At 43.2% G+C, this 15,604-nt stretch overlaps 1 protein-coding gene across 2 annotated transcripts in view; it reads right to left on the bottom strand.

Annotated features, from left to right (window-relative positions):
• NEMF (nuclear export mediator factor) overlaps positions 1 to 15,604 on the bottom strand; it is a 1,733,781-nt gene that overhangs the window by 196,310 nt on the left and 1,521,867 nt on the right. For both annotated transcript variants that reach the window (XM_069637407.1, XM_069637408.1), the window contains one exon: positions 5,163 to 5,269. In XM_069637407.1, the coding sequence (XP_069493508.1) occupies positions 5,163 to 5,269 (107 nt within the window). The remainder of the gene's footprint in view (positions 1 to 5,162; positions 5,270 to 15,604) is intronic.

Below are 15,604 nucleotides of genomic sequence, written 5' to 3' on the forward strand. Positions count from 1 at the left end.
GGAGTGCAAGCGAAACTTACAAGAAGCTGACAAAAACATGCAGGCAGCGCGACTCTCCACGCAGAGCACCCAGCTGAGGGTAACTGTTGTTGGGGGCCATTGGGCTAAGTAGACTATATCTATAAATATTGGTAAGGAGCAATCCTTTAACTAAAAGTGGAAGCCTTGGAACTGTGTTACCTATGGCGTGGTTGCAGAGGAGACTGCAACTTAAGGAGCACCACTCAGCTCTGCTTTCAAGCTTCTGACAAGAGTGTGGAACATGCTGAGCTGAGCACATCAGCAGAGCGTGCAGTCAACTGCAGTCCACAAAAGGCCATGAAGGTGAGGCAATCTTGCCGGTGTACGGTAAGGAGCTAAACGATATTAATATGCATTAAGTTTCCCCTCGCTGCTTTTATAAAAATTTACTAACTTCGGAGTAAGGCGGTTGAGACCTCAGTTCCAGTGTGTGCCTACTCCTGTTATGCCAACGTTGTCAGCACAGCAAGAGGGTGGGGTTAGGAGGATGGATGATCACTCTCTGTTGCATGGACCCACATCCCAGTGACCACACATATACTACATGATTACTTCTACCAACACACAAATAAAATAACAGATTTCTTTCCATATGAGGAGTGTTTGTGTGGGTGACTGCCCTAAATCCTTTGCCAACTCGTTTATAGGTATATCACCACTAAGGCGAGCAACGCCCGTTGGGAATGGAAACATGACAGATGGGTTTATTTTTAAGAACCACATTCACCTGGGCACTGGAGATCTAATAATTTAGTTGTTAGAACGAGCTTGAGTATATCAAGCAAAAAATGAGAGGCCATGTAGAGGTTGGGTCAAGAGTTTAGCAGTGGTATATTAACACACAAAAGCGAACATGTGTTTCGACCCAACAGGGGTCTTTCTCAAGGCATGTTTGTGGGAGAGAGCAAGAAGGTAGAACTTTTGAGACGATGAGCTCTGGAATGATGGCTTTGCTGAATAGCTATATCTCAGGCAATCTTTCAGGCCGCAGAGGCCTCGCTGGCCTGAGAGCTAGCTTTTCAGCAGAGCCATCATGCCGGAGCTCATCATCTCACAAGTTATACTTTTTGCTTGATATACTCAAGCTGATTCTAACAACTAAATTATTAGATCTCCAGCGTCCAGGTGAATGTGGTTCCTACAAATGAAACCCCTCTAACTCACCGCACCAGCAGCAGGACCACTCTGAAGTAACATGATCAGCACAGTGATCTGTTTATTCTAGTGCTATACCCCCCAACTCGGAAACATGACAGACTGGGCTAACAGCCGGGCCAGCTCAGCCAGTTGACAATGTAGTACAACAGGGAGATGTTAACTTGTCTGTGCATCTTTCGATGACACCAGTGATCTTTAAACCTTTTTGTACAAATGAGTTATTGCGACCTCTAGATTTGTCTGCATCTTCATCTGACTCTTCAAGCAGATTATCTGTTGACAGTACTCAATTATTTAGGGAAGGTATTTGAGCTGTAAAATGACAAGGGAAAAAAACAATGCATTTTGTGGGGCTGCATATTAAGTTGGATGAATGTGTCAAACGTTGAGAGAACAATCATTAGAGAAGTCATTGTAGCCCATAGTGGTGCCACAGACTCCTAGGCAAGAATTAAATGGCTTTGATCCGAGTATGCCTTCTGATACCCCCCCCGTCGGCCACAGTTATGCGAGAATTCCCTAGGTTGAGTGCGCTACCCGATGAGGGAGCTGAAGAATTGCAAATTAACTTGTCGATCTCTCCAAAATAACCAGTGATTGTAATTCTAGTCGATTGTTTTCCCCATACGTCCTCAGTTGGATGCAATCTAAAAATCAAAAACTAGGGTAAAATGGTGCAAGGACTCATCTTGTACATTTTTACATTCTCTGCAGACAAAGGAGAAAGGCAACAAGTCCCCCGCTTTAATCCATCTTTAGTGACAAAGGGAGTAAAGAAATACCAAAGGCAATAGGGGAAATAAAACCCCCTTAGGCGGTTCAAGTTACCAAGAATAAGAGTAAAAGCAACAGGAAAAGTAAGGCACCTAGGATGGATTCAGTGGCAAATAGTGACTTGGAGACTGTTATAAATGTGGACTCGCTAAGCAAAACTGAACTGAGAGTATAGCCGTCTTTGTCACGATTGAACACTTCAGTACCGTGTAGGGCCTAGGAGGAGAATAGAAGTATGGGTTGACCATTTGTCTTATGGTATTAGCGGCAGTTGAGGATCTGAGACAGCAGGGGTTTGATTTGTGGGGTCCTGGTATGTATTGTCTAGATAGCTACCATAATTAAACAAATGGGCGTCCCTCCGCTTCTCCCTTGATACAGCAAATACGTATAACTTGCAAACAAGGGGGTGAAGGAGCTCGTAAAGCTTTGTCGGTAGCTTTAGATAGTGGGCGACCCTTCAGGCCAGGTTTCTAATATTGTCCGGAGGTGTAAAATACTCTCTTGGAACTCCTGTGGCCACAAACATTTACTAGGAGCTATGGAGATCAATCAAATCTATGAAGATTGTGTAATTATCTGCCTACGGGAAACCTTTGCAATGGTACATTTTATCCTTGACGGATATTTTACTGTCACTCAAAAAGCAGCAAGGGGTCCAGTGGTAGATCCACTGTTGGATTACTCTGCTATAAAAAACGTCCTGGGTGCTGGGAGGACTATCTTTAACACCATTTTGGGTTCATTGGCTGTGGAAATGTATATGAAAGTTGGAGGGTGCCAAATCCTAATCATCAATATTTATTGGACTGAACCAACTAAGACTTTGGAAAAATTCTTAAATCATAATGGAAGGGGTTTTGTACAAATGGAGAGAGGTAGACACATCTGGAGATATATTTATCATGGGGGATTTTAATTTGAATAATTCATGGGAGAGAGTGCCGCCTGTTAGTCCCTCTTCCATAATTTCTAAATACCAAATCCAACTTTGTGCTAGGTGAAGATGCTGGACAAATACACTTGACGATTGAAACATGCATTGGCTTAATGGAAATACTATGTGCTTAGAAGGAGAGGTTACCCGGACTAGAGGAACACATAAGTCCCGTCTTGATTTAATATATGCTTCAGAGAAATTATATAAATGCACTTTGTTAGATATGGTGGAGAATAACCTAAGTGATCATAAAATCCTATTTGCCTCCAGTTTCAAGTTGGAGAAATAGGATTGCCTGGTACCCAGGTACTAATGTCGATTGGCTCTACCAACTATAGCATTGAGCACCTATTTCCAGCATCTGTTCTGGTTTTCCTTAAAGAATTGATTGATGTCTGCGCTCGTCCAAAGCCTTACAAGGTGACCCGTTCTCGTATTCAGCAAAATAAAAAAGATTTGATAATCCAAATTAGAAATTATAAACGTTTGCCTAAAGCAAGACAAGATGTAGATTTCACTGGCTTGTGGCCAATGCTTGTATGGCCTTCATTGATTCACAGTGCGTCACCCTTTCTCAACTCTCATGCTTGACTTCCTTTGCATCTTGTACTCATGGTGGCCCTGAATCATGCTGTTCCCATCTTCATCTTGTATCCTGGTTTGCAACATTATGTGTTACTACTGACTTCTGCAATTGTATTGTCTCTCCCCTCTTGCTTCTCCACAATTTTTGACTGCTTACTCTGTGTTCTCTCCTCCTCTCCCTTTTCCTATCTCCTCCCCTTACTTTCTTCTATGCACTTACTCTATCAGAAGTGTCCCTGGACCTAGTATGATAGCAACCTCGTCGGCACCCCCCTCGTCCCCCAGCACTATCTGAAATGACGTCAGGCCTAGTACGATAGTCGCTTGTTTGTTTCCATTTCCTTCCCACTCTCCCCCTCCCTTCCTTTTCTATGTCTTAGCTCTTACACTATCTGAAATGTCGTCAGGCCGAGTACGATAGTTAATTTCACATCCTTACTGTTCATGGCCTATTAGAATGTCATATTTATTTCTATGCACTTACTCTGTACCCAGGACCTAGTATGATAGCAACAAATGTTTGTCTCTGCCCCCCTCCCTTTACTTGTCCCCCCCTTCCAGCACTATCTGAAATGTTGTCAGGCCTAGTACGATAAGTCGCTTGTTTTGTTCCTCTCCCTCCTTTCCTCTCCCTCACCTACTGTTAATCTCCGGCTCTACCAGAAATGTCATCAGGCCTAGCACGGTATTCGCCTGTCTGTTTACCATTTCCTTCCTATCTGTGTTTTAGCTCTTGCACTATCTGAAACTTTGTCAGGCCGAGAACGATAGTTAATTTCACATTCTTGTTCATGTCCTGTAAGAATGTCATTGAATCTTCCCTTGTTCCCTTCCTTGCTTTGAAACACATTGCGTATAGGCGCTAGATAAATAAACTATCATATCATATCATGTCAAAGTATAAGGAAACTAAAACAAAGATATAAAAACAAGGTGAAGCAAATTAAGTCACTGGAGTGGGAGGAAAATGGTGACAAAATGCTGGATTGTCTAATGAGAAAGTTTTACAGTAATAACTGGAGGCTAATAAATCATGAAGAGAATTTCCAGCTGGAGACCCATGCAAATCCGATGCTATAATTGGCTTGGATCATATATTTTAATATACTATTTTCCTTTGCAGAATTAGACACAATAGTTAATACAAACATGGAATCATAAGCCATCTAATTTTATAGGGATGATATGTTGTACATGATAAAGACATCTACTGCATCTAGGGCACCAGGTCCAGGAGGGTTGAGTAACTGTAACCCTGAGGCTTTGCTGATGGGATGCTACTAAACTGCATTGACACCCCTCTTAAGAGTATAGTCTTCCCTTGGCCCACATTACCACAAAAGGCAAAGGGGGTTTATCTCTTGACTGTCTGTTTTACTTTTATTATTGTGTTGCCACTTGTTTTGGCCCCTACTCATCCTTGTATTCCTGCAGGGCAAAAGTCAATTTGTCACAGTTCCCTCAATAGCCTGTAGCCTGTCCATTGATAGTTCTACTCCCAAAAAGTATGTATGTTAATAAACGCATGTTTCTCATATACACGGGGAAAGAAAAGTATAAACACTGATGGATACAAATATTCACATTTTGTGAAAACACTGGGAAAACACCAATAAAATTAACAGAAATACTAAAAAACAGAAACCGGACATGTAAAGTCAACTTTAAAGTGATTATAACTTACTTATAATTTGTCATGGCTGTATATGGTGCACAGACTGGTACAGAAAAAAGGAGCAAATCCTCTGTGTGTGGTTGTCCCGTTAAGGAGTCGAGCAGATTCTCAACATCCTGAATAGATAAAAGGCAATAAAGACAGAAGAAAAGAAAGAAGCACTTTAACAGTCCATGGATTGGTAGAGTTGACACGTTTACCAGTGCTGCTTTTTATGTAAAATCAACCTTAAAAAGACATGTTAGCATTAACAATGTTTCTCGATAATAGTTAATTCAACTATTATGTAGAATTCTTTTATTATTCAAACAGGCTACCTAGTGGCGATTTCAAACATTTCCATTAGCCCTCTATGAAGACTACACTCTTAGCGCTGAGGGCCTTGGCTACATCAAAAGGGACTGCATCAAAAGCTCTCAGAGTCTTCTCTATAATACAAGTGACTGTACCATGTGTATATTAAAACTTTCTTTGATATAATTTCTTTGCTTCCCTTAAACCTTTTCTTCTAACTGACAATAAAATTCAGAAGTACGAGGACTCTTTAGAAGGGAGGCAGTGAAAGAAGCAAGAATCTGCAGAACAGATCTTAAACAGATTGCCATTGCAGATTATGCTACTTTTAAGTACTTCTCATACATCACAGTTTCCAACATTCACTGATTTGTGATGCAACTGCCTTTAAGTCCACAAAGGGGTGCACTGAAAACCAATTTGAAAAGGAGGTGAGAACAGCCGCTGCAGTCCACTACATAAAGATGCAGACAGTACTAAGCTATCATGATTAGAATTCTATGTATTATTTTACTCATGTTGCCATTCAATCCCAATTTATATTCATCAAGTTCATGGAAAGCAGATTGAATATATTTTATTCAGTTTTCTCCATTAACATGAAATTAATAAAGCCATACAACATAAACACATCAAATAAATGAACATAAATGTATATAGATACACACATATCCTCAGTAAGAAAACCACCCCATTCATTAGTCAGATTGCAGACGTTCTAAGCCAGTTTTTACTAATTCATATATAAACACCATTTCATCAATGCCAACTTTCAAAATGAATTAACTAGCCTCAACACAACTTTTGACATTGTCAGCAATGAAACGGTGGCACAGCTACTTCCTTCATAGGTCTCTAAATGTGTCACATATCAGGAGAAAGTGCAGCAGGTCCTCATTTCCACATTAAATATGTGATCAATCTGTATTCAAGCCACAACATTTATTTCTTATGCCCAAGAGGAGGACATTCAAACTGATGAATACACAATTCATACATGCATGCAACCAACACATAAGCCACAATCTACCTAGTGTGGCAAGGTCATCTGCTTGGGGCAGAGAGTGAGGGACCAGGAGGCCCAAAGGGCCAATGAAGCCATGAGCATTGTGTTGAGAGCCTTGCAGGCGGTACATGAGCTTTGCTCTCCTCCCGTCTCTCATGCAGAAGGTCCGTGGTAATGGATAACAGATAAACACGCAGTATCACATGGGGGCATTTAGAGAATGCTTGGGTAGTTCAGGGGCTGCAGAAACACGTACATTGGTCCAAGATAATATACAGGAAAGAGAACAGAGGCCCATGAGCAGGCTTGCACTCCTCTGCTCATGCTCACTACCAGACCTAGTCAAGGGAAAGGTGGGAAGGCTAGCGGGCCACGTGAGCAAGGGAAGAAATATTCAACACAAAGTGACAGGGATTAGCACCATGGAGCCACCATGACAGTGGCTGCCTTTGAGCCCTTGGCCTGCACAATCCCTTCCAATTATACAATTAACAAACATGAGAATCTGGAAAAAGCTGTTCCTCTGGAAAACAATGAAACCAGAGAAGGGCATCCATTAGAAGCAATCTTGCAGGTCCTGATCAACTGGGTGACCCAGGGCTAGCGAGATAGAGACCCAACTAATCCCACTTTTATTGAGGCAATAAAGGGCTCAACATCAGTATAAAAAGAGGTAGTGGAAATCAGGCAGTGTTGGAGCTAGGAAGGAGAGTTTGAGAGCGGGTAGAAGTGAATAGACTGTGTGAACGTGGGAGGAAAGGAGAAATCACTTACCAGTGATGTTCTTTCTATGGATTATTCTCCCACAGATTCCTCATCAGATAGTTATCCTTCCAGCACTAGCTGCTTGGAAACTTTTAAACAGGGGGCATAGTACGACTCGACAAAGACCATCGACATTGCTTGGGTCAACTGTGCCACTCGTTGGCTCCGGACATAACGTTAGCCCTATATATATATTGTGTCACTATGCCCCCGTACCTCAGTTCCCCACCTTTTTTCCACCAAAGCCAGTAGCTGCAGAGGAAGAATCCATAGGATTTTAATTGAAGACAGCCAAAACATTTTTTTTTCCTTTCTGTGAGGAACAGAATCGTACTGGAAGCAACTGACTGACAGTACTTATACCTTGGATAGTGCTTGGAAACAGTATTTTCTTATTATATAAGCGCCTTAAAAGTTAACAGTATGGTTGGGAGGATTTTATTTGGGATAATTGGTGGGTCCCTCAGGAACTCCCTCAGACGCTGGCCTGTAGGCCTATGATTAATACACTGGTGGGGCAGTTGGTCAAGGATTTAGATTTTTCCTTGGTTATTGATCAATTGGCCGCCTCTTGGTCTGCAGGCCCTGATGGCTTATGTAAGATCATATTCAAGAGGGCCCCTGAATTTTGGGCAGTGGTTTTACGTCAACTATTTTTGCATATTGGCAAAACAGGTTCCATCCCTAGGACATGGCAGCAGTCTGTCCTTAACCCTGTCCTCAAGAAGGGTTCCCGTCATTTTCCTGAGAATTACAGACTTCTGGCTATGCTGGATAGCGCCTCAAACATTTTTGATAAGATGTTGCATGAGGCTCTTCTGCAATGGGTCAATAATTGTGCCCTGCTTGATATCACTCAGACTGGTTTCAGGAAGAACTGTTCAATGAGCCATCCTTTGTGGGTTCTGCTTACCCTAATTTCTGACAACCTACTCATTCCAGACCAGACATTGTATATGTGCTTTGTAGACTACAGTTCGGCTTTTGATAGTGTTTTATGGGTGGTACTTTGGTTTTAGCTGGAAAATTGGGACATAGATGATTCCATCCTGTATTTCCTAAAGTTGCTGCACGCACATACTGAGGTACAGATTCGCCTAGCACAATCTGGCATTCTGGGGCCCCTTTTTCTACCAATAGAGGCTTAAAGCAGGGCTGCGTGCTAGCTCCTACTTTATATAATTTGTATGTCTCAGATTTCGCAGAATGCTTACAATCCTTAAACACCCCGCCCTTGTTACGCTCACCTGGCTCCCTCAGGGGCTTCGATCTGAACTGGACAGCTGCGGCCTCCACCAATGTGACGCGTAGTGCCGAGATGACGGACTGGACTGGCCCACCTAGATTTGTTTGCTTGGCAAATGGAGAAAGGGAATTAACCACCCGTGGAGTTGAGCGTTAACCCTCCCCCACTCCCACTGTTCTCCCCACTGATCACCTTTGATGTCCCCTCTTATAGTCTCACCTGATGGTTTAAAAGATGAGCTCTCCATCCTGCATAGAGCGCAGGGGCGCGTAGGTAACCAGTTGCTTCACTGGCTCGAAGGAATTGGTGAGTTCCAGAACAATATTGACTCCGAGATTCCCGGCAAGATGCCGTAAGTATGTAGTTCGTAAGAGTTCAAATGTCTGACTTTCACTCTTGTCCGATTCCTTGCAGGTTGCAGCTTGACCCTAGCGAAAAGTTCCTAGTGGCAACCGGTAATATTCAGGTAAAGATTTGTATTATCCAACACAGTTCAATAAAATAATGTCAATATGTAACCTGTTGCTTTCACCCTTATTCAGGCGCTGAGAGAAAGTATGAAGTCTTGGGGAATAATGCCTCCGGCGGTAAAATCAGGTAAGTCTGTTGTGGTGAGAAGGTTTCCCCTTGTTTGTCCCTTTGTTTCACCTTGCTGTCCTTTTGTTTGTTTCCCCTTAGGGGCTGGGGTTCGACGAAGATGCAGTGGAAGCTGCGCCGACCCGTGAAGAGGAATAGTACCACCAGTGGTAAATCAGGTAAGTCTATGGGGGGTAACTAATATTGCCTCTGTGTATTCCCTTGGCTCACCTTGCTGTTCTTGTCTTCCCCTTAGGTGCCGCAGTGCGGCGGGAACATGCAGGAGGATGCGGTGGAATGTGAAGATGCTGCGGAGGCCGGTGAGCTCAGCGCGGCCCTGCAGCAGGTGAGGCGACGTGCATAAAATAACTTCTTTCTGCCAGCTCGAAGGCGCTATGGATCGGGAATTCAGGTAAGGATCAAAGGTATTGCTCTTGTTCTAACCTTTTCTCCTTCTTTCTCCCTTTTTCTAGGAGCTCCAGACTCGAGGCGGGAGTGGCAGAAGACTGGATGCAGACTTGCAGGCGCGTGAGCGTTACGCTGCTGGATGCAGAATAACGCGAAGCGTGTGTTGCTCTTCAGGAGTGGTTTAAATAGCCTCCAAAGTAGTCCCAGGTAAGTATTCCTCCCCAGCCCCACCCGAGTAAAAAATAGTCCCTAGGTAAAGTAGTCCCTTCCAAACCTCTTTTGGCTTGGAGCTCTTGCAGCATGGTCGCATCAGGTAAGTTTGCAGCATTGTCTGCATCAGGTAAGTTTTAATCTATGAGCCTGGCGCCTATGGTGCCAGGACTGACTCTCCATATGAGCCTGGCTCCATAGACGCCAGGACTGCACCCAAATAGCCCCTAGAAGGGGTTGTTGGGCTTGCTTGGGATAACTTGATGCCTGCTTCCGGGGTTGCTGGACTTGGTCTGGGTCCCCGGGGGTAGGCATCATGACAGCCCCCCAGGTTTGGTGGTGAAGTAATACACCGCCTCACCTATGCAGACGATAGTCATTTTTGATCGTACTCCCTAGGTCTGCAACGTTCTATTGAGGCTTGGACTGCTTATGCGTCCGATCATGGTCTCAAGATGAACATTTCCAAGACTAACATTATGACTATCGGGAAGCGAGCATATGGCGCTCCCAATTTTGTCTAGAAAATATCCGGTCAGTCATTGGATCAAGTGGGAGAATACAAATATTTGGGTATGACTGTTCGAGAAACTAAAGATCAGTCATATATAGGAGATGTAGTCTGTAAAAGAACATGGTCTAAATGGCTTCCTCTTAGGAGCATTATCAATAAACTGGGTGGGGGTTCAATTGAGGCCAAACTGATGGCCTATAAACAATCTATTATCCCTGAAATGATGTACTCTTTGGAAGTACTCCCAGAAAGCGCTGTTCGATGGCTGGAACGACTTGAGGCGAAGATTCTGCGTTCTTTGTTGGACTTGCCTTGCTCGGTATCTGTGCAGGCTGTCAGGTTGGAGGATGGCTTGCAGTCTTTGACCTCACTTTGGAAATTTGCAACTTGTTGACTTTGGGCAAAAATCACACTTGAAGTAAATAGTGAGGCCAACATTTTGAATCACTCTTATACATGCACAGAGGGTTTCTCGGAGTACCTGGTATCTTGGGTTGGTAAAGACAGTTACGATTCACCTTTTGGACATTGGTTTAAGTACTATTCCCTCCTCAAGGATTGCTTATCATCTGGCTAAAATAATTGAGGACAGGACAAGTCTTCGACCATGTCCAATCTACGGACTTACTGGCTTTACGCCCCAGATATATACAATACACTCATCAGGGTATATCTGCGAGTAGCCCACCGAGTTACTTGACCAAATATTGTTTCCCTGGTTTGGTGCAATTCATATTATATCACAGGTTTGATATTCTTCCAGTGTTGTCTTACACTGGAGCTTGAACAGGTATACCCTGCGACCTTAGAACCCGTAGGCTTTGTGGTAATGCAATGGAGACAGCTCGATATATCTGGACCCAGTGCTCCAGTCTTCTACCTATGTACGATAGGGTATATCGTTATATAGGGTCAGATCAATTTTGGAGTCTTTTGTATGGGGCAGAAGCCCTTGTCCTTACCGCAGGGGCATACCACATCTGGGAAAAGGTGAAACATTGTGCGTCTAGGTGTTTTCTCTGTTCTATTTCTTTGATGGTCAGAATGGTTTCTTTTTAATTGTGTGAAACCATATATAATTGTATGTTTGTAATATTATTGCATGTATTTCTTTTTTCAACAGCCATTTTATTTAACATTTAGAAAAGAGTTAAACAGAGACATCATCAGAACATTCTATAGTACAACAAATTGAGACGGAAAGCCAGCAACACCATTTCCCCCTTTGCAGGTGATAGTAGGGAACGGGGAACACATATCATATCCTTCACAGTGGGTGTTGATTTTAATTACGCATGTACAGCCCGATAAAGTTCTAATTCAGTTCGCCCTGGAGCCAATGCGTTAGCGGAAACCTTCTGGTGAGTCCAGGATACCTTTCGGAGTAGTCCATGAAGGGCGCCCATGTATCCAAAAAACTGTTCAGATTCCCAGAGCGGATCGCTGTTATCTTTTCCACCACAACTATTTCCCAGCATTTCGACCACCATAGTAGGAATGAGGGACCCTCTGCGTTCTTCCATGTCGAGACACTGCAATTTTTGCCGCTAGCAAGAGGTGAGTACATAGTCGCGCTATCAGCCCCGAGAGCGGGAGTACACCCCCCCGCCCTGTTTCGACCAAGAGAATAATTCCCGGATCCCACAGGATCGTTAGCCCGGTGATTGCTTTAATATGGACCAACACCTCTTTCCAGTACCCCTCTGATTTTGGGCAGGCCCACATTAGGTGAAAGAGGATGCCTCTGGTTGCGCACCCTCTCCAGGAGTTTGGCGGAGTATCCGAGTTAGATTTATTTAATTGGTCTGGGGGTCACATAATACCTGTAACAGAGCTTATATCCCCCTTCCCTGTTCGAAATGCATTGTATGCTATTGTGCAGCCTGGAACAAATCTTACCCCTTTCCACTATGTCTATATGTCTCTGCCTAACTCCCTTTCCCAGTCAAGCATATATTTTTCTTTGTTGGCTGGGTCCATTTTGTCCAAGAGACGATAGAGCGAGGATATTCCCCCCACTTGTAGTCGCCATCAAGAGTGCAATTAGGTCTCTCGCCCCCTTTCCCCTAACTTGCCTGTGTGAAACCCAGTGTTGCGGCTCGGCGTAATGGAACTGTTCAGTTTCTGCCACTTTGAACTTTACCTTGCATTTTTCAAAAGTGAGCGGGGAACCTTCCTCTAGGATATCTGATAATTTATGTAGACCAGCCTCCTTCCATGCTACAAAGCCATGCAGGGGGATACGTGGCGAAAATTCCGGGATATTCCAGAACGCCGTGAGCGGCCCTATGGTGCCGTAACAGCCCCATTTCCGCGCAGCTGTTTTCCAGTTTTGTAAGGCATTTATCGTCGCTGTGTGGGGACCCAGACCTGCTTGGGTTTTCGTGGTTGGAATTTGTGGGAGATCTACAAGTGGCACCGGGCACCAGGCACCTTCTATATGCCTCCAGAGCGGCTGGTCCGATACCTGAACCCATGTGTATGCATAGGATAGCTGAGCTGCTTGCGCGTACCTTGACATATCTGGGACACCCAGTCTGCCTAGAGCTCTCCCCTGGAGCATGATCTTCCTCACTATTCTGGGCTTTTTCCCTCCCCATATAAACTTCTGAATGTTTGTTTGCAGGGAAAGTAGCACACTTTTCGGAATCTGCCCCGGGAGTGCCGCGAATTGGTAGAGTAACATCGGCAACGGATTCATTTTAACGGCGGCTATCTGCCCAAACCAGGAGATTTGAGTCTTCCAATGCACCAGATCATGCCTAAAATCATTACACAGTTTTGGGAAATTACTTTGATAGATATGGGAGGTGTCCTGGGGGATCAACACTCCTAGGTACTCAATCCCGGATTCAGCCCAGGGAATCCGAAGTGCGCGAGAAAGGGCCACCTTTTGATTTTTCGTGAGATTAATTGCCATTGCAGCCGATTTATCCAGCTTCACCCTAAACACAGAGACACTGCCGAACTCTGTAATCTCCTCCCACAGGGGGCCCAACGATGTGCCAGGTTTGGTTGTGTTTACGAGGACATCGTCCGCATATTACGAAATTTTGTATTCAAGGCCCTCCACCATGAGCCCCTTTATCACCGGGTTTTGCCGGATCCTGTTTGCAAAAGGCTCCATGGATAGGGCAAAGATCAGAGGCGATAGGGGGCAGCCCGGCCTTGTTCCTCTGGTAATATGTATTGCTTCTGACCTTATGCCATTAACTCGTAGCTGCGAGGTAGGGGTTTGATTTTTTTAATTTCTTTATTGGCATTTGTTATAGTTACAACAGCAGTGTGGCAACGGTTGCCAGCTGCGGCATAGTATGTGGGTCAATGCAGAGCCAAAAGTGACTGTAATAAACAAATAACATTAACATAAACATTTAACAGTAAAGGTGGTTGTCTCCTTGTGGTTGACGAGGTAGAGGTTTGATAACTGTCCATTGCCATTTGATGAAATTCGGGCCGAACCCAAAGTATGACAGCACACTACGGATGTAGCCCCAGTCAACCAAATCAAATTACTTCTGGGCATCCAGTGATAATCAGCATTTCTGCCCCCAGCCTGTCTGCACTTTCTAGCAGATCTATGGTTCGCCTGATATTGTCATGTGTCACCCTACCTGGGATAAACCCTGTTTGATCATGGACTATTGTATATGGGAGCCGTGATTTTAACCTGATAGCTAATATTTTCCCATCGTTATTCATTAGCGTTATTGGCCTATATGAGGCCGGGTGGTCAGGGTCCCTCCCAGGCTTATGGTTTTATGTAGTACTAAATGTTAATTTAACCACATGCACTTAATAAAAAATAAAAAAGCGAACAATAAATCAAATCAAAGAGGCATCAAATTGTACCTAACATCTAATCAGAAACAAGGGGAGTCCTGGGAGAGTATTTCTACCGCCCTATATCCCGGGTTAGATAGAGTCTAAACCAGATTCTTTGGCTCACCATCCTTTCACAGAGAGACGCTCCCAGAACCGCCCTTACCTATGCATATTTATTTATTCATAATGTGATACAGTTTATAGGTAAACTTTACATATTCTTGTAAAACACATCAGATCAAACACATAATACATCTAGGTTATTATCTCATAATGCAGATAAAACATTTTATACACTAGAATATCAAATAAAATAGTGATATTTTCACTTCTCAAGAATAAAAACGCACTACATAAAATGACTTACCACGTGCTGACAAGGATAGTAACAGTACTTATAGTGCCTTAATGACAATAAAATGTTGGCTGGAAATCTTATTGTTCACAATTTAGCGTCCCAATGCATCTTCAGTTTACGCTGATGTTATTCATATCCAAGGTAATAGTTAGACTCAGGCTTAGTAATCAATGACAGGATAATCCCATCTATCAATGTCACTATGGTTATCTTTAATCTAAGAACAATCAGGATCAAATCCTTAAGTAGACTATAAATTGAACAAAGGAGAATGTAGTTCAAATATCTTAAACAGATATTCCTAAAAAGTTTTCAACTTTCAGCCAGACATTGTACATTGCTATGAGTACCTTAATGTTTTGCAAGTTAATTCAGTGAAACCAAAAGATAGGTTTTCTTATAGATTCCAAGTCATGTACATGTCTCCAATAGTGAAGCTAAGTTTTTGCCATATCAATACAATCAGTTAAAATATGTTTTGCTGTCTCACTAACTGCTGCATTTTTACATACTTGACAATATCTTTCCGAGGGAAGCAGATGCCTGATAATACCTTTATTTGCTAAAACAGGTAAATGATCAATTCTCAAAAGGAGAACAAATCATCTAAGTCTACCGGAAGGGCATAGGTTCATATACTTCTATGCTTGCTTAAATGAATATAACACATATTGTACAAATTGGTACTTTCTAAGTTTACCCAAATGATCATAATTTTCTAACCAGTCCCAGAGGTCCACCCGTTAAGACAAAGACATTTTCATAGAGTCGCTAACACCTCCCCATCTTGGGCTCCAGCATATCTCTTTATAAAAACTTTCAATTTTCTTTATAAGAGGAGAATTCGTAGTCTCCTTCGATATTTCTTGGTGGATGGATCTCATTAGCAGATTCTCAGGGTTGTTACTCATCTTTAGGTACATCTTTGCTCTCCTTTTCAAGACAAATTATTTTAAGGAGACAAGGCCTAACTCCAATCTGACTATCGCTATTGCTATACAGGGGGGTTGGGGAGGAGACCAAATACTCTCGTTCAAAATGTACCTTCCACCACTTGCAGCCATTTTAAATCAATGGGTAGAAGCGCCTCCAGGCCGTAAACTACCAGTGGGACCAACACCTGCATATATAGTTGACGGGCTCCCCATATAGTGTATCCACTATTCTTGATGGTAAATTGACATATTAACGCTGTTATTTGGGCGGCCCTGACTATTCGCGATTGTATACATGAGGTATAATCACCTTT

Source organism: Ambystoma mexicanum, chromosome 14 (assembly GCF_040938575.1).
Source record: "Ambystoma mexicanum isolate Mex_15411 chromosome 14, UKY_AmexF1_1, whole genome shotgun sequence".
Lineage (NCBI taxonomy): Eukaryota > Metazoa > Chordata > Amphibia > Caudata > Ambystomatidae > Ambystoma > Ambystoma mexicanum.